Source organism: Ischnura elegans, chromosome 1 (genome assembly GCF_921293095.1).
Source record: "Ischnura elegans chromosome 1, ioIscEleg1.1, whole genome shotgun sequence".
Taxonomy (NCBI): domain Eukaryota; kingdom Metazoa; phylum Arthropoda; class Insecta; order Odonata; family Coenagrionidae; genus Ischnura; species Ischnura elegans.
This window is the reverse complement of record NC_060246.1, coordinates 83,794,448-83,821,682: the sequence shown is the minus strand read 5'-3', so window position 1 is coordinate 83,821,682 and position 27,235 is coordinate 83,794,448. Positions and strand designations below refer to the sequence as shown.

General features: G+C 39.3%; 2 protein-coding genes across 4 annotated transcripts in view; one reads left to right on the top strand and one right to left on the bottom strand.

Annotated features, from left to right (window-relative positions):
• LOC124155893 (glutathione S-transferase 1-like) overlaps positions 1–18,098 on the top strand; it is a 55,563-nt gene extending 37,465 nt beyond the window's left edge. The window contains exons 6-11 of the mRNA XM_046530113.1: positions 11,083–11,147; positions 11,235–11,379; positions 11,463–11,521; positions 15,001–15,142; positions 15,965–16,132; positions 17,633–18,098. Of these exons, the coding sequence (XP_046386069.1) occupies positions 11,083–11,147; positions 11,235–11,379; positions 11,463–11,521; positions 15,001–15,142; positions 15,965–16,132; positions 17,633–17,779 (726 nt within the window). The 3' untranslated portion in view covers positions 17,780–18,098. The remainder of the gene's footprint in view (positions 1–11,082; positions 11,148–11,234; positions 11,380–11,462; positions 11,522–15,000; positions 15,143–15,964; positions 16,133–17,632) is intronic.
• A 1,068-nt stretch (positions 18,099–19,166) lies between these two features.
• LOC124164843 lies at positions 19,167–27,015 on the bottom strand. Of its 3 annotated transcripts, none has more exons than XM_046542054.1 (4): positions 26,924–27,015; positions 26,689–26,841; positions 24,656–24,786; positions 19,167–20,845 (listed from the first exon to the last, which is right to left on the bottom strand). In XM_046542054.1, exons 2-4 carry the CDS (start codon positions 26,750–26,752, stop codon positions 19,583–19,585), a joined length of 1,458 nt encoding a protein of 485 aa, XP_046398010.1. In that variant the 5' UTR covers positions 26,753–26,841; positions 26,924–27,015; the 3' UTR covers positions 19,167–19,582. The 3 variants fall into 3 exon arrangements, with proteins under 3 accessions (XP_046398010.1, XP_046398001.1, XP_046398019.1); XM_046542045.1 differs by having other exon boundaries at positions 26,689–26,802; XM_046542063.1 differs by lacking the exon at positions 26,924–27,015 and having other exon boundaries at positions 19,167–20,842; positions 26,689–26,777.
• Between the last annotated feature and the right edge of the window lie 220 nt (positions 27,016–27,235).

Genomic DNA, 27,235 nt, shown 5'->3' with positions numbered 1-27,235 from the left:
ACCTTAGGGTTCCCGTCATCCGTAATGAAAAAAACTCAACGACCTCCGCGCGAAGGCGAAAGAAATTTCTTACCGGATACACCAAACTTGCGTATGTTCTCCTTCGAGTGTTTTTTTTTAAGTATACCATTTATGATATTCATCAGGTATGGATGATTTTCTGTAAGAAGACTCTCCAGATATAAAATTGGTTAAAAAATTAAAGTTAAAAATTATTGTAGAGATTATTTTATGACCATTTATTTTTCATTTTACTGCCGTTGAATTGGAAGCAACCTTGGAAGTACAGTGATCATGCTTAGAAATATATTTCTAAATTCGCATATCACCGAAAATATAACATTTTGGCGGAGTGTTTATTCAACTATTACACGTGCAGGAACAATCATGACCTGGATCATGGCAACCTCCCTAGGCGTTACTCGAACTCGCGACCTGTTGTTTGCCAGGCAAGGATTTAACCCCGCCGCCACCAAGCGATTAGCATCAATGAAAATCCCTCCCCAGTTGTTTTACGGATGTGCTACTGTCCAATGCTCTTATCTCACAAACTGTCCACCACAACCTGTTCTGAAGGATATTTTGCTTAAAAGCATGGCTGGAAGAGCTTAAGAGTTAGCAATAGGGGCCGCCAAAGTGAGACTACCACGTAGCCGAACAGAATACACTTTAACCACAGATTATAGTAATGCAGTACTCCTCCGTAACTACGATTCAGAAGTGAGTGGTAATGCAGTTAATTCTCGCGGGAGGTTTAAAAGGTGGAATTACTGTCACTTATATCGTCACAAATAGCAGTGTGAAAATTTAACAAAGGCTTTATTGAAATAGAATTCAATCATGTCCTCCGACAATTATAAGCCTGCTCTTAACTAGCTGGCCCAGGACGAAATATAAGAACTATTCAATAGTTTCCAAGGGGTTAGTGCTACGTACTGTCTCAAGTCGCTCGTTCTTCGCAAAAATATGGATCAAATTTGTTCGGAACTGTGGACGAAATTACGACGTCTTTTAGAAAATTCAAAGAGAGGTTTTTTAAAAATAACTCTGTAAAATCCTTTACACAATAAATACAGGTTATGAAAACACAGAGATCTAACTGTTTCTCGCCTAGTCCTTTAATTTGATTTTATTTACAGCTGGGCAATTGAAGGTAGGCAGCCTATTAATATTATTGAATCATTGTGAAACATGATTTTTCTATTCTCCGTGACCATTGAAGCCATAACTGGTAAAGCATATGAGACAAAAGTCTCCATATTCCTCAGTATAGGGTCATGCGCCGCCTCCGTTACTCCACCCTCGATATGTTTTCCTATTTGCTCGCACATTTCTGGCAGCTCGGCATGCTTTGATCTGTTGGAGTTCTTCAAGTTTTCATAGTTTAGTCTCTTACAGAGATAAATTTGAACAACGGTTGCATAAAATAGGCTTTATTTGGTCTGTTAATTACGTATGGATAATTAAATATAACCACACTCGGCAAAAGATAATGCCCTCAACCTGACGTGTGAATTTCTCTAATACCTTCTACTTGGTCCATTCGGGTCGGCATCACAGACGTTTTGGCTAATCTGCGCAATTACGTGCCTCGTGTAAAACGGCCTTGATAAGTGTTTCGAGGATCGGAAGGAACGCTGGCACAAGTGCATAATATCCAATGGAACTATTTTGAAGGAGACAACATTAATGTAGACGAATAAATAATTTTTTTTCCGGAAAACTAAAATTCCCGTTGTCCTCTGAACCCACCTAAGTAGTAAGTATGGCCGCTGATAGCGCGTCCGTTACTTATCGCAGCAAGCGCGCATCCGTCGAAAGGTCTTCGTGACGAACGGTCGGCTCATTCCATGCCCCCTCCAACGAGCAGATCACGCGGTATTGTTTCTTCGGGAGGTTAGAATGTCCCCACGGCGATGGAGGGAGGTTTGGAGGTGGGGAGGCAGAAGGAATTGGGAGTGGGTGGAAGGGAACGAACACTTTGATGCACTCGGGCGAGAGAAAGTGAGCCGACGACTGAGGTTGCGTGCCCACGCACGAATCTTACCGTGCACGCTCGATTGAACCTCAAAGTAAACAAATGCAAGTGCGACCACGGCGGCTGTGCTTTAGCCGAAACCTGTGGTGTAACTGAATTAATTAGGAATTCAGAATGGGATAGTTTGATCGATGGAAAGGAAAAATTTAGATTAAATAATTTGCGGAAATTTCAAGTAGGATACATTTTGCCTGATGCTCTGCTCAAGATATGTTGAGGGAGCCTAATTACAATGATAGAAACGCTGACACTACATACGTTGTGTCTGGTAGACGGGTAAGAGGCAGAAAGAGAATAGGGTTATGGGTGTAATTGAAAGAGGTAGGTCACGCGGAGTACCTCAGAAGGTAAAGCAATCACAGATTATTGACTCTAGAAGGTATGCCAAATTTCATGTAAACCTATCTCTGTCGGTGTATTATGTTCCAATAATAATAATTTCATAAAAAAATGGAAGCTATCTCTTCCTGTAACTGAAAACTGGTTGGTCACACTTCATTGCCTTAATTCTTCATTGCCTTCATTTCTTAATGCCTACAGTAACTGTCGATAGTAATTGCTTATTTTGCCCAAGATTAAAATGGAGAAATGTGCTATATGCTAAAATCGTTAGGTTTTCTCCATTTCAGCGCGCTCAAAGATAAATAAGCAACCAAAAAACTAAAAATTGTACTTATCAATGGTACTTACGACAAAACTTAAGAGGTATTGACGGCTCGATACTCGTTTAATTTCCAACCGCCCAAAAAAGATTTTTTTCCTTAAATAAACGTTAAGTATTAAAACCAGGGGTAAGTCATTGTTAAGTTGTATGAAAAAAACACCACGCATTAAAATCTTGTCATGCTCTTCCACGATACCAATTCGACTGCATTGAATTTAATGTGCCCTCCAAATAGTCAAGCAATATGAAACAGATGTCTAAGGAGGAGTGAGTTCTAATGAGAAGTCAGCCGAATACAGCATTATGACTTCAACACGTTTGTTGTGAAAATGATGAAGATTGACAGTGAGTGAAGGCCAAGAGGCTTTGCAAAGTCGATGTATGTAAATGGGGACGTTGAAAAAGGGGAAAGAGGATTCCTTTGGTTCATCTTACCACGCGGAGGCGTTGGGGAACGAAGGCGTGGTAGGATATGTATCATAAATTTTTCTTCCATGGTCAAGCTTGATGGAAACATCGGTCCTCCTCAGCCACCGAAGATGAGGATCACTGCATTTTCTCCAGCAAAGAATTTCATATACTTGCTCTTCTTCCATGTGATACCTGACTAGGACATTCTTTAAACTTTTCAGAATGGTAAAGGGGTTAAGTATTTTAGTTAAAGTATTTTCCTTCGGGAAAGAAATTACTTAAATAAATGCTGATTCTTAATCAAATCACGTTACCAGCGCATAAATTAATTTCTTCATGTTATATATCATGGGTTCTCTGACAGGCTAACGGCTGGTATCCTCAAACCTCTCTCTACACGCCACTTGAGGCGGCTTGCGGGGTAGGAGGTAAATGGGGAATGATCAAATCGTTTGCCTGGATGCGAAAGACATTAGCAGAAGGGGACCGTGGGAAATTACTAAGAATATAGGACATATTAGTGAAATATTGTCACTGCGTATACTTATTTTTAATTTTTTTTCGTGGCAATGAACGTCTCTTGTCCAGCTTCCACGTTAATAATACGGCGCGGTGTGATAGCCTATAAGGTCAACAATGCACTTTACTGGGCATATTTTATTTTTGTCATCAAAGCCTGAATCACACGATCATTTTATTTCCATCCATTCTGAGGGACAGCTCCAGCAATCGCTCCAGCATTGGCGGATAAAATGTCAGTTTCTCGGTAATCATTTTCCGCGATGGCTCGAGGGATGGGATTTCCATTCTTTTTTTCCATCACTCGACGCGTCCCTTTTTCAGCCGTCGAAACCATAGCTTGCACCGTCCCTTAGCCCATCAGAACACACGGCCGCCAAGAGCAATTGTAACGCCACGCTTGGCTTTTAATTGAATGACAGTTTTAAGAACGAAAAGTGGCGAAAGGGATGGAGCAATGAACGTGTTATTCGGAAAATGATTAAGAAAATGATTCAGAAAATGATGAAAATGGTTGAGCGATAATTTCTTTGGTCCTTGAAAAGTTATCGCTAGAGTTATCTCTCGAAGGGACGGAAAAAATTGATCTTGTGAGTCAGGATTTCTATAATGTTTTATCTTGTTTTAATTTGGGGGTTACACTTGGAGACGCAATCGCATTAAAATTAATATTCTGTTATCACGTGAAAGAATTTAAAAAAAAAATACCCAAAGTTGATTGCAGTGTTATGGAAGTCGTGCTTGTATCGTAGAATAGTTATTTTTTCTCTAAAGATACGCCTCAAGACCTTCGGAGTACAGTCTTTTAGTAATTTGATATTCATTGTTGCGGCTGCCAGAGATCCAACCTACCATTTCAAGTTGCTCGCTCGTCAGGAGTGAACGTCCTTCCCGCCTCAACTGCCAATGCTGTGAAGGTTGTTTCGCCTTGAACTGGTATTGAAAACTTAACATGTATCTCGGTGAGTGCGATTGCGTATATTCACTCTTGAACGTGAATTTTTAATGAGCACTCGTATAATGGGATTGGTGGCTACTTTTCTATCTCAAAGGAAGATTTGCCTTGTTCATACCTTTTTGGCGTCTTTCTCGAAACATTAAATCAGAATAGGTCTCTCATTTAAATAAATCCAATTATTTTTCTAGCCAGGGAATACCTACGAGGCACGCGAATTAAAGTTGAACTGAAAAGTTCATCCTGCCTTTTATGATAGTAATAAGCGATGAAGTCATCCAGTTTACCAAGCGCGTGGCTTTCATCAAGCGGAAAAAAGACGCGCCTTTGATCAGCGCCTTTTATCTCAAATTTCGAGGTGCTTATTCAATGACCAGTATTATTTATCTTAATAATATCCTTAAATGAAATACACAATGGTGTCAATGATGCCACAAACGAGCTATCTTTTTCTTGTGTTACAACTAGCATTAGAGTTAATATTTTATGGTCTTCTTTGTGAGAGACGATTCATGTGATTACTCTATCACCATGTTTTCAGTCAGCGATCTATTTAATTCTCGATGTTTTAGTTTTTTTCCTCTTCTTTCGTCCTATTCCTTGGTCTGGCAAGTTTTTTTAATAATATACCCAAACCCTCAAGAACTCCTATTTAGTATATATTTATATTTTTGTAATGCTCTGAGCTCTGTACTAGAAGCACTCCTTACTATCGGTAGTCTTTCCCCCAAAACGCTGTTTCCTAACGAAAGGTGTATGTGAAATCGGCAGTCATTGAAAACATCTCAAACGTAATACCCCAATTTCTACGCGGAGAATATGTCGCATCGCTGACGGTATTTTACTCGTTCCCCGTTCCATGACACCATCAGGGAGGGAAAAATTTTCCACACCGAGCGCGGTCAATATCTTTCTTGCGGACACATTTTACTAAGCTATCGCGAAAGAAAATCTGAAGAAACACGTCGAGGACGGGCCCAGCGTTAAGCTGAGATAAATGATGCTTTTCCAAACTGTAGAAAGGTATGGCAGGTATTTTAGCCATGGTCATATAGAACTCTTATAGAAGCCTAAACGGCCTCAAGCCTCCGGAATGAGTCATAATAGCATTAAGCATATTCATTTTCCTTCACAGTCGGATATCTTTCCATATCCATTTGGTTCTCCAAGTATATCTTCACGAACCTTTAATGTACTCTTTACTTTCAATCTCGAAACTGGTTTGTGAAAAATACTCAAAGGGATTTATGGCTCCGGATTTTTAATAGCTGATATTCAGAGTGGTGAGACTTATGTTGCGACAGACGCATAAAAAAGTAATCTTTTCAAAATTATCAATTGCATCTGATTTCATAATTTCTATCAGACATCCATCACGTTTCACTGTGAATTTCCCACGCAATTATAATGGAGGCTGTGAAACGTGCTCGCCAGCGTACGCCATAGCTTGGATTTATACCTAGGTATTTTATAATATTTTTAAGCGATAGCGACGGACGCTTCGCTCGTGAGATGGCATTTGATGAATGATACAAACATAAAAGCTACGCACTATGGTGAGGTAAGAACACTGGCATTACCTCACATTGCGCTAACATTCTGAAGTTCGCTTAAGAAAGGAATCAAATAGTTATGGGCCTTCCTTGAATGCTTTTTCTTTTTGCTCGATAAATTTTATGTCTTTAGTGTTTATATGCTATCTGACCCTATTTTTCTCATCTTCATAAAGTAGCGCAGTAGAAGAAAATGCTTTTGTGCAAGGCTAAAATATTGGCGATTACTTCGTATGCCCCCGCACCGTCCCCTATCTATATACACTGCAGAAATGCTCGCATTGCGGCCTCGTATTCTTTTTCCGAGAAAAGTGCACTGTCGCATTAACCTTTCAAGCTCTTATTGCCCAAGAAAGGGGATATGCTCGTGGTTAAATTCCCAAAGGCTTGGCTGAAGCTGCTGCCACTGGCATACCTTGATGAACGAAACACGCCGTGGAAGCATCCCGTGTTCAAAGACACAATTCCCGTGTTCGCAACGAGGTGGTCACCATGGTTATGGATATTATTTCATTATATCTGGCGTGGGACTCCTGTAGGCGTAGATTGCTTTTGCAATTGAGAATAGAAATCTTCACACGGAGAACATTGTATCAGAACTCCATTATATTTACAGGTTCGACAGATACGATAAATTAGAGAGTTATTTTGCCGAATCGATAAGTATGGGAATTCGTTTTTCCTCCGAACAATAAAGGACTTAAATAATTGTTTGTCATAATTTCGTTAATCGTCGTGTTCGAATTTCCTTTTCATGCGTAAACGGATAGTGTACTAACATCTCCCGCCGCACGCCTATTTAGGCGGCTTTCATGGTAGCATATATGTAGATGTAGATGAAAAGTCTAAAACGATATTGGCAAAGTTTTAACTCGACATGAAAACGTTAACACCTGCCCCATTGTGGGTAAAAGTTTAAAAAAATACGATTTCAGCAAAACATTAAGTTTTTCCTCTATTCGAAAAGATTGTCACCCGATTTTAATTTTCGGAAAGTATTTCTTGTGGTATAGGGTTAAAAGATATATGTGATCGTATCTCGCGTAGGTATTGGAGTACATTGCTTTTTTTTGTGCGCCGCGAGATGATGTTGAAAAAAATAATTAATGAAGAAAGCGCAATAAAAATCTCTGCGATTATAATTCCAAAATATTAAAATAATTTCATAATTTTGCCTCAGTAGAACTTTAGGCTGAATCTTAACCAATTCCATCTTACAATTAGAGCAAAGAGCTTTCATTTGTCATGTCCCGAATACCAGCAGAAAGTAAGCGGAAATATTCTTTCTTTAATATGTACTGCGATAAAGTACAAGAATCCACTCAAATCATGCCTCGAATATTCTATGAAACTGCTGGATCACCGAATTTGTCGGATATGCACCAGTTAAAAGCATTTTCAATACATATTTTTACCAAAGTCAGCGCACTCAGAGCCCATTTTCAGTTATTTTACGTTTTTCTGTTAAATTTGGACAAAATGAGCGTGTATTGCCGCGGAATATTTTCGGCTATAATTGAAAATACCTTGATTCGTGTGTAGAGCATTCTTTGTTATCAGCAGTGCAATTAATGTGCATTGGGGGCTATAGCCCTCCCCCCTTGGGTATTCAATTTACACTAGAAAGAATGATAATTTTTGCCGACCCCCGCTACTCCTGGAATTTTAAGCCCCCCAGTTGTCCCTATCCTAGATCCGCCACTGCATGGGGGTAAAAGTTCGGAGCGAGGCCTGTAAAAAAAACTTCATATAATGTGCTATAAAAGTGAAAATTATCATTTAATCGGAAAAAAAGGTAGCAGGAAACTAAGCATATAAGACGGTAACTTGTAGAATGTCAAGAACTCTTGAGAATCAAGAAACAGACTTTCGTGCCAGCTCAACCAAGACAATTAATCCACTTACTATTCTAGGGAATAACACCAGATGACTTGGAATCCCATGAACCACTTATATCGGTGGAGAGCGGTGTGTGGTCATAGCCAATACTTTTGAGAGGAAATGTCATCGTTGAAGCGAAGGAATAGATTTTAAATTGTAACAGAGACCATTTCATTTAAAAAAATACAATACCTTTCACTTAAAATTTATTTTTTTTCCATGCTGAAGCAAATACTGCCGCAGTATCCGGTAGAAATGTCCGCAGTTTCAAAACCAATTTCCGAAAAAGTATAGTTTTTTCCCAAAGTTTTTCGTCGCACGTTTTACACTTTCACAGGCAACAAAGTTCCGCGTGAACGGCCTTAATGCATAAGCGTTTGCAAAACTTTTTTCTCGAATAGCCGAAAATACTCGGGCAGTAATTTGTAGACCCGATGGCGCTTTCGTTGACTAGAGAATGACAACGGTGGCAATATGTGTCCACGCTTCATTTCATCTCATTAATCCTTCTTTCGCAAGACTAGGCAGCTGTCCTCGACTGAGCAAGCTGTCCTGAATAATTAATACGAAAGATATTTCTCTGTTGAGGTTTTAACTTGCGAAATAATTTACCGTTTCAAGCATAGAGATGCTCGACTTCTAACTAAAATCTGACGTGACTAGATTCATTATAAACTAGAGATAATCCTTGTGTTTAAGTTGAAGAGCGTCAGTCATCAGGATTCACTAAAGTTTATTTTCTTTGAGATTTATGTCCAATAGTATTTTTCACGTCAGTTAGGCATGAAAGTTCTATTAACAAATATTTCGTTTTATTTCCGTTTGCAGTTGCATTAGAAAATAGCACTGAACGCTAAAATGACCCTGGAATCACTATTAGTTTTTAGAATTCGTTTTAAAAGGATTTAGCATGAGGAGCAAGAAGATGAGGGATATTGTAAAATTTTATTTTTACTTACGTTGGAGCAATAGAGAAATTGGTCTGGTTAGACTCATCGTGGAAAATAGTTCGAAAGTTAACATCATCATTGATGTGAGGAAGAATATCCTTACAGCTGTCAGTTTTCAAGTCTTCCCAAAAACTCTCACCATGTCACCATTTGTCGCAGACTTGCGTCTTCCATGTACCATCTCCGAACCTATTGCGCTCGTGAATACACGAACGAGATTAAAGCCTCCTAATTAATGCGAACTGACCACAGCGGCGCTCCGGTTCTAATTTCAAAAACGTTGACCTCGTGTCTCATCAAAGAATTTTCGTCCCGCCGCGTGACTTAAAATTGCGATCATCCGCTAACTAGATGTGGCATATTGATTCGTCTTCGTGACCGCCATCAGAAGCATGCGTACTAGATGAGAAAGTGCGCTTTATACCGGCGGCAATAAGTAAGTTCTAGTCCAAGCTCTGTAAAAAATATTTTTTTAATATTCCCGCGTGCAGTCGTAAGAAAATAAAAACAATTATGTCGTCTTTACTTTGCAGCCGAATTTAGGGCTATACAGTCCTTCCGCACAATTAAGTTGACGGACACGCACATACATCCATGCCCTGTATGAGAGAAAATCCACCCGGGCGGGATTCGAACCTCTTGATTAGTAGGCGATGACTTTTACCCCACTTACCACCAAGGCCTGCAAAAATATTATATTGCCATTCTAATGACATTGAAAAATTGTTTCTCTCGGATAGATTCGAACTTTTACTCTTACGCCTTTGCAATGGATAACCCGCTGCATTACCACTTCGCAAACTCGCCCACTAAACACAAAATAACATCCAATCACTCACTAAATTATCCTTTAATGCTGACACTCGTGAATCCGTCATTGACGCACGTCGCATCGATCGACTATAAGGCTTTTGTTTCCAGGAACCACGTACCTGCGGAAGAAGATTCATGAACCTAATAGCTTTCGAGTTTCCATCGTATAAATACCCCAACTTTCGCGAATGCATGATTAGAATGTCCATAATATAGCCCCTGTTCTGACTCTGACGAACTTCAAGTATATGCCCTTGTATCATACTTGCTGTTATGTGCATAGCTAAAAGGGGAAATAATTTTTCCGACGCCGTAATTTTTTTCCGATCAAGAATATGGCACCATCTTAAAAACGTGTGTTAGTTAAGAAATTAAATCCTTCATAATTCATGAGGTTATCTCTTGCCCTCATCGGCATTGAAACTAAGACAAGTAAATTTCTTCGAACGTTCATGAATCGCAATATTCTACCGAACACATTCCGAGTTTTCTCAGAATCGGCTCGCGTTCGGACGAGTAAAAATGCAGTCTGACGGATAAACTATACGGCATTACACTCTGGTTTTCCTTTAATTCGATTCTTGAACTCAATTTATATAGAGAAGGCAGTACAAGGTTTCATTCATCCCTATGAGATCACGGGAAACCATGAGCGAATAACCATTTGCCCTCTTCGTAATTAAATCAACCCGAGAAATCCGATGGTGTTTTTTTCTCCTGCAGAGTTGCAGTCTTGGTGGGTGTATGCATTACATTTGTCATATTTTTACTGAACATTAACTGTTAGAATTTTACACGAATAAGAACCTCGCGAAAAAGTTATCATATCGCATTAAATTCATGGAATGGAAAATGTTATTCATCACGAAATTTCGGAAAGATGCAATACAAGAAAAGATCAACTTTGAGGATTAACATGAAAAAGTATTCAGGCACAAAGTAATGACAGACTTGTCTTGCTGAAAAATAATTTTTCAATCTCAATTATAAATATCAGACATTTACCCCTCCACCAATCTGGAAAGACTTCCAAGAAAAAAATGCTCATAAAAAGAAAAATTTGGAAATATTTGATTCCGTAGCATTTCCGCCTGCATGTCTGCTGTCAGGGTTACATAGCGCATTGTACTCGACAATAATAGTCGCCGACATGATGACGGGCCAGACCAACGCCACCTAAAGCTTACTTAAATGCACACCAATGCAAATTATGCTTTCGAAAAAATAACAAGAAAATCAAAAGCCAGCGTGGCATGGTAAATGTTGCATTTAACGTCATTGAAATGTGTTGATTCAAGTTGTCTGTAATCCCCATGGTGCAGGACTTCCGAGGAAAGAGTCCCGAGATCCCATGTCTCATGAGGTCTCCAAGGGTGGCCTAAGATATAAAATCAACTAAACAAATGACTGCGGTTCTTAAATAATTCGTTTTTCATTTTCTCTTTTCCAGAAAAATGACTCTGGACCTGTACTATCTAAACGACAGTGCGCCGGTCAGGGCGGTCCTCCTGGCCGGTAGAGCCCTGGGACTGGAATTCAACATGAAGCTGGTGGACATTCTCAAGCAGGAGCATATGTCACCGGAATTCCTGAAGGTATCGCATGCTCATTCAACTCTTGTGCTTGCCAAACTCGTTTCATGCGCCATGTTTGACCCCCCTCGATGCTTTGTTTGCAGCTGAACCCTCAACATTCCGTCCCGACCCTGGTGGATGAAGACTTCACCATTTGGGACAGGTATGAATGCAAATGCCGTAAGAGGTTGCAGAAACCTGGAATATATTTTTTTTAGTTTCCGTGGCTTGGCGAAGTAAAATCTTCTTGCCTTATCTGTTTCTCGACCCGTTTGTCAATGTTACTGAGACTGTAGATTTGTCATCGTTGCAATCGACTCTTTCTGGCCAACGAAGTTCATTTTTGAATCAATCTACCTCCTTGATTTATTCCATGTATATTTTAAATCTGTAATCACCATTCCGTCAGCGATCCCTCTGGATTTGTAAGCGGTGACCAAATGTTAACTGACGATCGCAAGCGCGTACCAATAGGGTAGTTTCCTTCATCAAAGAAAAGGAAATGCATTGTTTGTGATTCGTTACCCACCCTTAGTGTATCCATAATATACAAATTATTTGGTTTTAGAAATTCCAGTTTAGACGAATGGCAATGGTCAATTTTAACCGCATTTGAAAAAGGCCAGATTGGCGCCCATGCGATGCCACTCCACGTGACGTCACAGGGACCTAGTTTCTATACGAGTCGATAGGAGTTTTACATCGTCTGAGATTACCAATGCATGAATGAGGCACAGAGCTCAGGGAAACGTCTCTTTATAATCACGTATTAAAACTGCTTATGGTCGGAGAGTTTCCTTCTTTTGATAAGGTATTAATAATCCTCATTTAAGCCAAGCGCTACCTGCTAGCAGGTTACTCTGCAACCTGCTAGCAGCCTGCATTGCAGTGGGCCCCCATATCCTCGCCCCAAGGTCACCTTACACGGCGACAGCGGGAATCAGAATGACGTCACACGGGGTTTTCCCAGCATTCCTACTTAGCCGTCGCGTTTTCGCGCGCTTGAAAATTTTCACTTTTCATTTAATCACGAAAAATAGATATCGTCATTTAAAAATCTAAAAGCGTGAAATACGTACTCCAGGAGTAATATTCTTACGATATAGGCAATAAAAAATAATAGTAAACCACCCAATTATACTGTCAAAATTTTAAATTTGAGTAAAACCCTGCCGGAATAATACTATTTCCAAGATTGTATATACTAATGAACCCCTCTCACTGCTTTTTTATGACTAAATCCTCGTTGCTGCATTTCCTTAGAATATTCCAAAGGAGGAGGATGTGGTGAAAGATAAACCATGTTCACCTCTTCGTCGATCATCTCAGTGAGAAAGAGATAGGTCATAATGGGCAAACGGGACAGAAAAAATAATTCAATGGATTGGATGAAGGGAATACGATCGCCGAGCTGGGAGAAAAAAAAAGCTACAAGATGAAGGCAATCAGACGCCACGAGATGTGATACTCGCTTTCGTCCTATGTAAACGTGTTATCGTAGTTCTAAGTGGAAATAGTCAATCAAGGAATTTTTTTGCGAAGCAAAGGGTTGATATGATGACTAGAGTAGGGGTTCCCAACCACTGAGTCGGGTTTTATTCTATGAATAATTGATATATTTCGATACTGCTAATGTTGGCCTGCTGTGTGTACTTCACGTGAAAAAGCCGATTGCCGAGTGTGATAAAATTAAGTTCTATAAATATCTTTGCGAAATGTTGCTACAAATCAAATAAGAAAGATATTTTCAGGATAATTATTGGGATACTTGCAGATACTGAAAGATTAGTCGACTCAGTCGACTTTGGGATGCACTATTTGATCGAGGCATTTTTTCCATTAAAAAAAATTGAAATCGACCTATTTCTAAATTGGAATAAAATCGATTTGAGTGACTGCATCGATGGTTGTGTTTTAAACCAAGGCTGAGATTAAAGTAAAATAAAGGCCATTATTCTGCGGCAAGCGCTAACAGAGGCATAATGATTAGTATAATTATTAGCGCAGAACATGCAAAATTAAAAAAAAATGTTTTTAGCCGAATTGAGGTAGAATGACGCCTGTGCACTTCTCCTGTTCTTGGTTATTTTCTTTCGTGGCATATTTTCACTTTTGAATGTACCCAGATAATCTTTCACTTACGTGCAATACTTTTTTGCTTCAAGAACGACATGTGTAACCGTTCGACAAGAACCAACTTGATTTTGTTTCCTTACCTTCCGAATTTGATCTCGTTGGCCAGCACTCCGTGAACACGAACGCAGCTTTTGCCTCGGAGGGCAGGATTCTACTGGTGAACCCAAACAAATTATCCTCTCAATCGTTCAATGGATTAATATATTTTGATTGGATAATGACCATTTGGTGCTTCGCGTTAGAAAAAACTTGCCATCAGTCGAAGAAAGATTCAGTGGTGCATGCGTTTTATCTCTCACGGATGTGGCGTCACCAATACAAAAATATAAAACGCTACAAGCGAAAGCGAGGACTTACTTTAAACTCGCGTCCCTAGCGACGGTCTCCCACTCAGTTTTCCTATTAATTTGGTTAAAAAAGTAAAAAAAGGCGGACCAGTAATTTAAGTACCTTACAATGAACTTCCTAAAATCCTTCTTAGCGCTAATACTGTTTCATATGCAAGTGAGAGCAGTGGCGCAGCGAGGGGGGGTTTTGGGGGATAAAACCCCCCCAAGAGCTGAGACAAACTCACCATATTGAACCATTTATCTTAATTTTTTCTGGCGGAGGGCCCTTGAACCTACCGCTTACCCCGGCAGGTATGCCATATCCCCAGACCCCCAGTATTAGTTGCGCCTGAAACCCCCCAGCCTTATTCCTAGCTTCGCCCCTGAGTGAGACTAAGTTTTAAGGGATTCTTGTGAGATTTAACGATAGTTTTAGAATCGACCACCCGAGGCTATATCACTCGACTTATGAATGATCTCCCTCCCAAACTGCTCAGATTATTTCTTTAAAATAAATAACTTAAAATCTTGCGACTCTGTAGATTTTTCAACCAATAATTTGGCTAAGTTTGTTTACAGATGGAATTTACTGCTCCATTCACTTTTATGTTTCCTTAATTGTGAGAATGAAATTTAAAAATCATTGGCTTTATGGGCATATTATTTAATGTCGGACGAAAAGTTAATTTAGGGTATTTAATTATCAATATTGAAATTCATTTGAAATGCATCGTGCAGGTATTATCTACTGAACTTCTGAATTAAATGTGATGGTTATCGTCATTTATCGCACGCGACACCAAGAAGCAACATTTGGGTGGGTCTCGGAATCTCTATTTGATGGGGAAAATGTAATTCTAAAGTGAGATTAATGCATTTTACTGCATAGATTCCCTAAAGGAGTATAGTAGTGGGTCGACTTTTTTTACTAGAGTAACAATACGGGAATTTTATTAAATAATAGCTTTCTCACACATTCAAATTGTAACGAATACCCCTCAAGGATATTCATGAAATAAGTCGGAATAAAAATATTTCATGCATTTTGACTTCAATTGAATCCACTACGTCTTCAATAGTATTGTGCCGTCCCGTAGAGTTCTGAGGTATCGTTTGAACGTTGACAGAGACCCGCCGTCTTGGTAACACTAATGAACCATTTCTATTCTCATTTTAGCCATGCCATTGTTGGTTACCTGGCAACCAAGTACGGGACTGATGATTCTTTGTACCCAAAGGAGGCAAGAGCAAGAGCCACCGTGGACCAAAGGCTGCATTTCGACTCAGGGATTCTCCATCCAAGGCTAAGGAACATAATTGTAAGTCTCGGAAGGGGTACCGTTGCCGTCGATTCTTACGTTGAATTAAAACCTTCCTCACCTAATGTAGATGCGAGGTCAAAGTAACGTCACACTGATGATTAATAAAAGTCATTATTCAGGTTTTTAAGTTATTTCTGAAGGACCATTTCTAATTGAAAAATTAACTTCCTCAGTTGACCACATATCCGAAATATCTAAATACGATATCAAAGAAACTTTTGATTGCGAAAATGATTTATTTTTTTCCTCTTCTATTCTTGACCTTGTTTAATACATTTTATAATATTTCTTGGAGTTTAGGTCAATGTAAAACAAGTTATAGCAAACGTTTCGATTTATTTAAAATCATCCTCAGGGCTATGAAAGAATTATTTTTTCCCATTGAGTCGAAATTATAGTCTTGACCATGTGGGAAGCGTCCCTATATCTCACCCATGGTCCGCTCACCAAATAAGATATCATTCAGAAGTAGTGATAAACTGTTCATGAATCACATTTCTCAATAATACATTTTTTCTGCTCGTAGAATATTTTGATGTTACGATAATAGTCACAATTTGAAATTCATTCTTCATTAGTTAATAATGATTTCCAAATATGTTGCTTTTACGTTAGCTTGTGTTTTTTCTTGAGGCTACCATTTAAAATATTTGCCAGCTCAAAGAAAAATATTCATGTTTCTAACATCCTAAAATCTCGGTTTTTGCTTATTAAATTTTCAAATATGTCCCTGCGTACGTTATATAGCCTCTTAAACTTGTGTAAATTTTTTGAACTAAGGTCCCAAAAATATTCCTAATAGATTGTGTTTTTTTTCAGCATCCGCTGTTGTTTTTGGGAAAGCCAGCGATAGGTGCCGAAGTAAGAAGAGATGTGGAGGAAGCCTACCATTTCCTAGAAAAATTTCTGGACTGTAACGAATGGGTTGCCGGAGAAAATATGACCATTGCCGATTTCTGCTGTGTTTCCACAGTTTCCTCTTTGGATGTGAGTGTCTGTCGATACATAAATACCACATATCGATGCCCAACTACCTTTTGAATTTTATGACCTTTTGTATTTGGCGAGATATTGTGTAACATCATTGGCGCCGACTCCATGGGGCCTGAGGGGGCCCGGGCCCTCTCAAAAATTCGATATGGGCGTGAGGAAAAAATGTGTCAGGCTTGTTGATTTTCCCCGGAGTGTCCAGATATCGAGATTTCAGTCATCGGGGTTCTAATATTGATCATATGGCTCTTCTAAAATGCTTAAAAAACTTAAAACTCACTACTTCTAAAATTTCCCGGGGCAAGATCTCCGGTTTGGGCCCCACAGTATTTTTTGTAAGTCGGCATCCCTGTGTAACATATTGGTGGATCAGTCGCCCACCCACCCAGTGATTAAACCCGGTGGTTGGTGTGAATAGGTGAGGGTAGATCTCACCCCGGACTAAGCCACAGACATGTGATAATCACATATTGAGCCAGCTCCTTTCTTCAGACCACCTCGCATTGGAGAATTTTGTTCGGGGGGTCCGAAGGCTTCATCCGGGATATAATGATATGGAATAATAAAAGGTGCCGTAGATGTCTACTTTTATTTACTTTACTTGTGCAACTAGTTTCAACCCTTTTGCATCATCTTCAGGTGCTGTATTACATGCACGTCGCAAAAGCATTGAAAATGGGTGTACTATTAAAGTTAATGAAAGTGGACAAAAACACATTCACACATGCATTTTTACATTCAGTTCAATTGGAAGTAAGTTAACGTTTTTTTTTACTTTAGACGCCAAATAATATTTGCCTGACCTTTGCTTCACTGACACCGTGCGAAAAATTTGCTATAGAAATATTGGTCAAAGAAAGATAAAAATTCTTCCACCGATTTATGTGGTGCTATGATGTCTTCTCGGTCAGATTGAATACATGGTGCATTTTTTTCATTTGCATTACGAAAGGGGAATGAACGAATTCCCCCGGGTTTAAAAACAAGGGGTCGAAGTACAGTTCCCGATTCTTCTCTTGATAAATTCCGGGACTTAACTGTAGTTCACGTCTTTTCTCTTCTATGATGTGTGAATGACGAGACATATTGGCCCAAAATAATGGTGATCACCCCTCAACACTCGCCTTGTATTGTATTCTCTGTATTGCATGGGACATCGACAATTCATGTTGGTGAAGCTCATAATAGACAAATATATAATCCTTAATGAGGTGAGCCTACTTGTCGGATGAGGCATTCTTACTCGATGTGAGAATAATGCTTTTCTTTCGAAATGACTGAAATAAAGACTATTTAGCCTTTCAATGAATTTTGTTGCAGAGTCTTGGTGGGACTTTTTTCCTTATGATCGCATGCATGACATTTCGCAAGCCACTCAATTTTTTTCCATATAATGTTTTGCTGGAATTCATTGTGATTATAGCATATTATTAAAGTCTGTTATTAAATTAAATTAAGATAAGTAATTCTTTGTATTTTTTCTTTGCAATTATTCAGGTCCTTATCCCTATTGGACCAAAATATCCGAATCTTTCAGCATGGTACAAGAGGTGTAAAGAAAAAATGGTCGGCTACGAAGAAGCTAACCAAGCTGGACTCAACATATTTGAGAGGGTGGTTAAATCAGCCCTCTCTCAGAAGTGATTATGGTGGACTGTGTCAATATTCTTAAGATTCGGCCGGATAGAACGAATTTGATAGTATTGTGTAAAGTTTTAACTGTACAACGGTAGCGTTCAGTTGTGTCAAATAACACCTCAGTTAACTGATTCAACTGAGTATGCATGTGTAATGTGCATCAATTGTTTCACTCTGTTTACATGGAGAAGTAACACTTCCAATTACCTCACCGTGCCCTGATCCACTTCAGGTCACAACGTAAGTCACTTTATGAGAACGTATTGTATTTAAAATGACTGAATGAAGTTCCTCTTTGTTGTGGGAATACATATTTTACAAAAGAGCTCTGTATTTCGTGTATTATTGATTTTTGACGCCAAAGTAACTTGAATCATGTTTGGAAAGGCATGGAAGGGGAAAAAGTAGAACAGGGTTTATTGACAGAATGAATTAAAGAAGAAAAAAGTTGGAAGTGTGACAGAAAGCAGGCCGTGGTGATTCGTTCCATGCTGACCTACATTGAGTGGTAAAATATCGATGAATGATATTTGTTGTTACTGTTGTTTCGGTGCGACGGTTGAAGTCGACTTTATCAACCAGTTGTCAAGTCTGGCGAACATTTCTTCGTAGTTATTGCTGCTTGCTGTTTACCGTCTCAACCCTCGCTAATCCTCTCCCTCGAGGAATCATGCGTCCAGAATGATCTTAGTCGTGCAATATTACGCTTCAGAATTTCTTGGATTTGTCTTCTTAGCCACACGAAGTTTCTTTGGTATCAAATGACAAAAAATAATTATTCTTGTCATTTGCGTCCGCTTCAGCCACACTATCACAACAGCTTTGAGCTTCGCTCCTCTGAAAATGAGTTAGTTACGTTTAAATTTTCTCTACAGAAAAATTTGACCTGATATCCGCGAGACGTTTCGGAGGTTATATATCCCATGTGAGGTTGAGTGATTATGAATTTCAAACGGTTGAATCAACGAGGAGAATAGCTTTTCAAGGTTCATTCAGCTCAAAGACTCACTTGTGGAGTGGTGCCTATGGCTATGTGAGCCAAAAATACTGCGTTCAACGGGATTTTTACCATGAGGATCCCAAGGCGCGTGCCAATATGATATATGTAGAGAAACGCCCCTTCTTTATCCATCTTGAAGAAGTGTCATAAAATTGTTAGCCAAACGTGAAATTTTTATATTTAAAGCGAAATGTAAAAATTATCAGAAAGCGTTAATACTTGGTTCCTGTTTCTCAGATCTCTATGCTCACTCTGATGTCTTCCTAAGAATCGTAATATTCTTTCATTTTTATGTGACAATTTCGCCGATCCTACGAATATTTAAAATGAAAAAAAAATACTGTGGGGTACCAATTTCATCGTCGATAAAGAAAATTAATTGAGTGCCACACATTGAGATTGCTTAATCTTGTTATTTTACCACAGACTTGCTCTCCGAAGGAGAGCGATTACAAACCTTTAAAAGACAAAGACGATTTAAAAAAAAACTAAAGCGATAATCCACATGTTTTCCAAGAATTCATTCCGAAGATATTGGCGAGTACGACTTTTCAAAAGCGGCAAGCACAAAGTTTCTTTGGTATCTCAATGGCAAGCAATTCTTGTCATTTGATGCCTATAACCACGTCCGCCTCAGCCTCATTGTTAAAACAGTTTTGATCGACGTCCCCCTGAAAATGAGATATGGTTAATTTTTCTCAACGCAAAACTTTGACCTGACATCCACGATTCACTCCAATGTTTTCGTCCAAAAAAGCACAGACTTAAATCGAAATGCATGCTGGGGATAATAAATGCCAAATGCATCCCTAGTGCATTTGGCATTTATTATCCCCAGAGGAAGACGTGGACGAGGAGGACGTGAAGGACGAAGAGGACTCTTCGCAGCCGTCTTCCTCAGTCCCGTCTCGCCTCATGTCTTGCTCTGACTGGTAAGGTCTCGTGCCGCCGTCCGTCTGCGTATACAGGTCGCTGCGGATGAACCCAGACTTGACCGCCTTCACCCACTTGCTGCGGCTTCCCTTCGGCGCATTCTTCAGCGGCACTATCTCCCAACACACCAAGTCCTGCTTCCCCTCCCCAGAGGTCTCAGAACTGTGGAGCTTGCTGGTCCTGTTGTAGTAGATCACTTTGACGGCCTCGTTCCACAGGATGGTCCGCTTGCAGCCCGGATCCCCGATGACGACGATTGTCTCCTGCGAGTTCTCCGAGGGCAGGGCTGTCACCTCGGGCACACTCATGCTCGTCTCCGATTCGGACATCATCCGTCCGCCACCGCCGCCAGAACCAGAGACATACGTCATGGAGGCGACCACGTTGATGGACGAGGAGTAGTTGCCGGACTTGAGCGCGACGGACGCAGAGGAAATCCCTTGCTGGATGGTGGCCACCACCTCGACGTCCTGTCCCTCGCGGGCGTCGGGCGCGGCCGCCGCGGGGGTCACCCCCGGAGCGCTTGCGTCCACGGTTAAGTCCGCCATCTCAACGTCCTCGCTCTGGTTGGTCAAGTCCTCCATTTCGACGTCGTCCTCCTCCGACCTGAGGCCCTCGGGGTGGGGGTTCCTGCTCCTCTCGGCCACCGTGACATGGTAGACGATGATGGTTGGGTTGTTCCTCTTCCTGCGAAGGTTGGCCGGGGAAGTGAAGCGGGTCAAGTTGTCGGCGCCGCCGTTACTCGGGTCTGCCGGCGGTTTTGCATCCTTCGGTGGGGGTGGGACGCTCTCGCCGGCGTTCAGTTGATTCTCTCCATCATCCGTCGACTGGTGACTCGGGTCGTCGGAAGGTTTCAGTCCAGCTTCCACGGTAACCGGGCTCTGTAACTGGGTCCCGCGGACTCCGTCGCCGACTAGAGGGTTTAGCGTCGGTGGGGAGCCGTCGTTCTTGGCGGCAAAGGGCGCCTTCGACGTTAAGTTAATCCGTGAGTCGCTGTAGAGTTTCTGGTGATGTACGGATGGGTCCGGATAGTTTCTGGTCTTGATGATTGAACATTTATATCCCCTGTGGTCATCTTTTGGTCTCCAAAAGGTCGGAGAGTTGTCGATGACAGTGGGACAGGATGACGAAAGCACCTGCTATCAAATCGGAAGAAATGGAATGGGGTCAAAATATGCCAATGCGAAAGGTCAACATGAATAATTCAAGCAGTCAACGCTGGGTTCCTCTAAAGTCTATTTTCACGGAGCAGAATTTTATGCCATCAATTGTACCTACCTTCCAATATTGCATGTGTCTGAAAAAATTCGTGGATTAATTATTTTTCGCACCGGAGATCAACAAATTGTGCACAATATTGGAGTATATAATATACGGAGTATATAATATACGGAGTCCGCGGGACCCAGTTACAGAGCCCGGTTAACGTGGAATCTCCTTCTATGCTGCAGAATCTCCTTGGACTGGAGTTCTCCCTTGTTTTGATGCATTAAAATTACTAAAGTGAGTTTAAGAAGTCTAGGATCTTAAATTATCGTAGATTTGAAATTACATTACACATAATAACCTATTTATGGATCGGGATACTGTATCACAACTTCAGGTAGTGGAGCAGTTCGCATGTCCAATGTCTTCACCTATACCAGCAATCACATCGATGAAAGCTGATGATCCTGGAATACTAGGTTTGTAAAACAAGGAAATGATTTATAATTAGCGAATAAGTTACGTGTTCGCGTTTGTGTATGGGTTGTAATGATCCGCTCTTTTGGTTATAGACATCGATGGAGAGATGGAAGAATGAATGTCTCTTTGGTTAAATCAGTCTTCCGGAATGAATTTTCGGAAAAATGACTGATAAAAGGGGTGATTCTAATGAAAGAAATAGATTTGGTTTGAATTTTATCCACTCTAGTCACATCCTCAAACTCGCCTAGCTTGAATGATTCGAGAAAAAAAAAATACTCCAGTGAGGACCTACGTCCAGTGATTCAAAATCTACCATTTGCCTCAGCCTCTGCCGAAGAGTTCTCTCCCTATTCGAATACATTTTCAATGAAGTCGCTTTCGTTTTTTTCATTTATTTATATGTTTTATATCAAAAATTTCCTTACAGTGACCTTCTTTGCAGCTAACTCTAAATTAAATATACCAACGAGTATTATGATTTTCATTTGATAAACTTCTCATTTCTCAGAGTCAGCTGTTTTACTTCATTATGCTCTGAAGTACTTATTCTCAAGAAAATAAATCAAAGGAATATTATAAGCACTATGTCCAACTCTGGGTTAAAAAGGATTTTGAAAAGATTGAATGCATGATCATCAATCTGGTGAATAAACCTCGGCAAAATGGCTGCTCTACTTGCGCTTGTCCTCTGAACTTAAATATCATTTTTTGTGTGCATGATGGCTACTCACAAAACTGTGGGTGAAGGCCTGTTTACACGGTACATTAACACGTACGGGTTAATGTCTAAATGTATGAACGCGAGAATGAACGCCAAAATGCACCGTGTAACCACCCAACTTGTGCAAATGCATGAACGGAAAATAGAACCTGTTCTAATTTGGTTCATGCATTCGTACATGTTCCGTTCCGGTCCACAAAAATCATTCACGCAAACGTACATTAACTCGTACGTGTTAATGTATCGTGTAAACAGGCCTTGAAAGACAGTAACCAGGAAATGTTTGGAGGGGGTTCATTTGAAGAGGAGGTAAATTTTTAGGGGGTGAATGAAGCCTTTGATGGCCTTGTGTGGATGCCTAAATTATTTTATTGTATTTTTGTTTGGACGAATTCTTTCTAAATTTCAAGGGGCTGTAATGTAAATGATAAGAACCGCAATTTAAATTACAAATTATGCTATTTTAAGTGCTGACTGAAAATCAGTGCATGGACAACAGCCATAAGTATTTTATTATCGAAGTTCTTTGCTTATTCACAAGAAAGCACCGTTATCCAATCAGCCCGTTTTTAATACGTGCGCTACAAGAGAGGAACTACTTAGCTAACCACGTAAGTATTGTAGTGATGGGCAAAGTCGATCATTTTAGTGATTCAATCATTTTGACTCGAGTCACATAAGTGATTCAATCAATTGATTCAATCACTATGATCGAAAAGACTCAAATGAATCAAGATCGAAAAGACTCAAAGGAATCAAGATCGAAAAGACTCAAAGGAGTCATGATTGAAAAGACTCAAAAGGAATCATGATCGAAAATACTCAAAAGGAATCAAGATCGAAAAGACTCAATCAATGGATGTAATAAATCACTTTGAATAATCGAATAAATATTGCCTCATCTGCGAAGAGCATTGGTAACGCTGATTGCTATCCATATTATCATTTCATATACTATTTTGATTGTGAATTCCTAGATAAGTAAATTAGATTGCAAAAATGAAGGAAGCAGTGTCATGAAAATATTTGGGAAGGCAAAACTGCCACAGTTTCTTAACACTTATATAATAATTTCTAACTATAGTTGATCAAAATATAACAAAAAATACACCACACACTATGCATGAATCTGATCTGCAGGATAATTTTATGAACGTCACAATAAAATGTAACCAGCTTTAACTTCTACTTCTTAACGTTCTCCTACAGGAGTCATCTTAATATTTTCCTTTTTCGCGTATTGGTGTTATTAATACTGATAACTGATGGAAAATTTTAAGAAAAAGATTACACAAGTATTCAGTTCTTCATAACATAGTATTTAATTTTATCACAACTATTTCTGCCCTGAGGAAAAGAGATCAAGCATCGATCGTTCCAAATTTTGAAACAAACCGGAAACCGAGATGATTGATATGAAACCGGAAGTCGGAGTGATTGATGATTGATGATCGACTTGTTTAACGAAATGAATCATGAGTCATTTGATTCACCTAGTGATTCAATCTTTTTGATCGAATCGTTCATGATCGACCCATCACTAAAGTATTGTCATGCTTTGTCTTGCGAAATACGAAGGCCTGAGGTACCATATAACCAAGGAGAAAAATTAAGATCCTTAAGATTAAGATTCAATAAAATTATGTTTTCTAGGTATCCATGTGACATTTCGATTTCAATTTCAATAAAAATTAGAGTCACAATCCATTTTGTCACGCCTGTTTAATAGATGAGTACTCGTATCATTCAACCTTTTTTAATCCATTAAGGAAAGCACTAGAAATGTGCATAGCCTTCCCCGCTACCCTTAGAATAGCATTTAAAATACAATTTCTTAATTTATTAAACAAAATATTCGTCTGAAACTGAAGTTCAAATCAATAGGATGGAAAGAATAAATCAATATCTTGGAACAGCCGCCATACGCTAGCATAAGTATTTATCAAAAACACAGAGAATACTTTTTGCTTTGCCATGTGCTTTTTCAAATCAAATTTAATGGCATCAAGACTCATAATTTTCACGTCGAGTAATCAAATGATCCTTTTACGTTACTGAAAGTTTGGTACAGTTCGGTAAATGTGATTTAGAAATATTTAATAGTTCATGTGAAATATTTACATCCTTCTTCATTGATCGTAACGTAAGAGACTTGTAAAATTGTGTCATTAAGGCTAAAATATTGCAAGTAGACAGCTATACTTTCGGAGATCATCGGGATTCCAGTTCTTGAGGAAAGTTAAGTTTTGCAGAATTTTTTTCTTAATATTCATCACCATTGTTCGCATCCCTACATATGTGAAAATCACACAGTCCAAAGAATGTGACGTTACAGGAAATTATATACTAAACGACACTTAAATAATTAAACATTAATCCCAATTTTGCAATTCAAGTGCTAGTCCGCCTTTCCAAACCAGCGGAAGCGCCAAATCAGTCGAGATAAAAAAATAACTATACCTGGGACTACAGTCGGGCTATCACGCTTTAGACTTCAATTTATGAATAGATTAAAGCTACTCGCGACAGCTTTACTCACAGCATATGTTGCATGGAATGCCTCGGCCGGTCCATTGAGAGCTATTTCATCGAAAATAAACTTAAACGACGTAGAATCTCCAATTATCTCCTCTTCGGAAGCCGATTCCTCGATCTCTGCGAGGGCTTTGTCTGTAAAAATAAACACCAAATTTTATTATTTTAAGAAATCCAAATAATGAGGATAATATTTTACCAGAAACTAATTGTTCCGTTACGCTCTATTATAGGGCTTGAGAAGCATTCATCAAAAATAAAGTTTTATTATCTCCCTCTCTCTCTCAAAGATCTAAAGTTAAATATTATAAGGCCATTTTTATAGACGATCCGATTATTTCTATTTTTTTCGCGAAGAAAATTTGTGCTAAATTTTTTTAAAGAATATATTCAATTATGTTGCGCCGTTTGTTGAAAAGGTTTGCGTTTTCCTTCTTTTACTTTGACAGAAATTTTGGATCCATTCAATATCGTTTTTGATGACTCACAGGAACATTGTAATGGTAATTTTGACGTGAAATCAACCCGGTCATATTTATTCCTTTGCCTAAAAAATCACCCTCTACATAATGCATAAAAAAATTAAGATGAATATTTTTACCAAAATAGTTCTATTCTATTTCCCGTTCCGGCTATGCCGGATAATCCTTCAATTCCCAGTCCGATGTGCAGAGTGGTGACTGGGAAATTACTTCTTCATTCCTCTGCCCGAAGAGCCTGAGACTTTATGCCTGATTTATCTCCTATTTGGTTAGACTGAATTTTTGTCGATAATTCCATCCTTCTGATTCTTATTCAAGGAACATCCGCGAACTATAACCAGCGTGCTGCAGCGTGTGCCTATTTTGAGTCACCCGCAAGCGCTCTTTTAGTGCAAAAAATCCACCGAGGAAAATCATTTGCCTTGAACCGGATTCGAACCCGGTCCTCCGGAATTCTCGTCTGGTCCTTCAAATCTCCGAAGGGAGATTCGGCATCGAATCCTGATCAAAGCAAATGATTTTTCCCCTTCACATTCCATGTTGTGGGATTAAACGGCATGAATCGGCTGGTCAATGTATTTCTTTTAAGATACAATGGTTACTTTCTGTTGGAGTATGGTTAAGGTTAACGTTTCCCACTATATATATTGACGCCGTGATCGTGTTTCAAATTAAGCATGAAACACGTGGGCGGCTCTTATTAGCAAACGGGCGAGCATTCAGCCATCCATAGTGGTCTCTACTCCCCTCTATTGTAGGTAAATTGTATAAATGTATATTATTTACCAAGTGCATATTAAAAGATATAACGAAATATGTTGTATATACTTTGGATGCGTATCTATCTATAAGGCAATAAAATGCAGCATCCATTTACATGCAATTAGAATATAACTGTGATTTATCCTGAGGAAATCTTTTTAGCAGTTCTCACGATATCGCGGTGCCAGCTTGAGAGTTGACTTTGTGGAAGTCCATGGATAGTGATAATTGAGATAGCAATAGTCAGACAGCTCTTGATAACGATGCATAAGCATTGAAACCGGTCGAGGAAGAATAAAAAATTGTGGAAAAATTTTATTGCTGTTTCAATTATCACTATCCCTCAGAAGGCCGTAAAACTTACCATTTTGAACCATTTACCTTAAGTTTTTTTTCTGGCAGAGGGCCCCCGCACCTCCCGCTTACCCTGGCAGGTATGCCATACCGTTGCGCCTGTTGCGCCTGAAACCCCCGCTAGCCTTAATTCCTAGCTGCGCCCCTGCCTCCAATCACCTAATTTTTTTGACCTCACTCTCCTGAAATTTCATTGTTTCTTGGACACATTCAAAATATCTTGGTGTATTGTATGCGTTAAAATATTTTAAGTACATATTACAATCTTCTAAATAAAACAAAAAAACGACTGGGTAGCTCTATAATACATTATTTAAAGTATCCTTTCCAGTCAGATGGCATAAATCAAATAAATAAGTAAGTTCCAATATTTGAATCAATATAGGCCAGGAATTTTTTCAATCAATTCCACTATCAAGCCAGTAAAAGGGTAGCTTACCTTTTCTTTCCCATCCGCAGCACTTCAACAACGCCCAAAGCCATTGACAATTTTTGCTAGCCATGCCATCACATTCTCAGCCAAAAAAATTCACATTATTTTTCCCCAGATAACCTGGATCAGACAAATTCATTAAATCATTGGCCTGATAATCTGAAATGATGCATTTTGTTGGTATCGGGTAGCTTTTCATTCTTCAACGAACTTCGCTAGCTTCAAATGATTTTAAAAATACCTTTGGCATGTCCGTTTATTATAATTATTTTCCTTGGTCAGCTCACTGTGATAATGGAATCGTTATTTTTTGTACGAGAATTTTTATCCTATAAATTGTCGCGATTCTAATGATGAATGATGATGACGAATGATGTAAGTCTTCTGCTAAAAATGAAAGCTGACGCGGATAATTTGCCTGATAAAGCTCCAACTCGCTATATCAGGCGCTTTGCGTAGCATTTTTTTCTTTTCACGAAAATGTTTATATTCTTCGGTTATTCTTGGGAAAAATATGATTATTTCTGTTTCTGTCGCTAAGAAGTTGTTGATA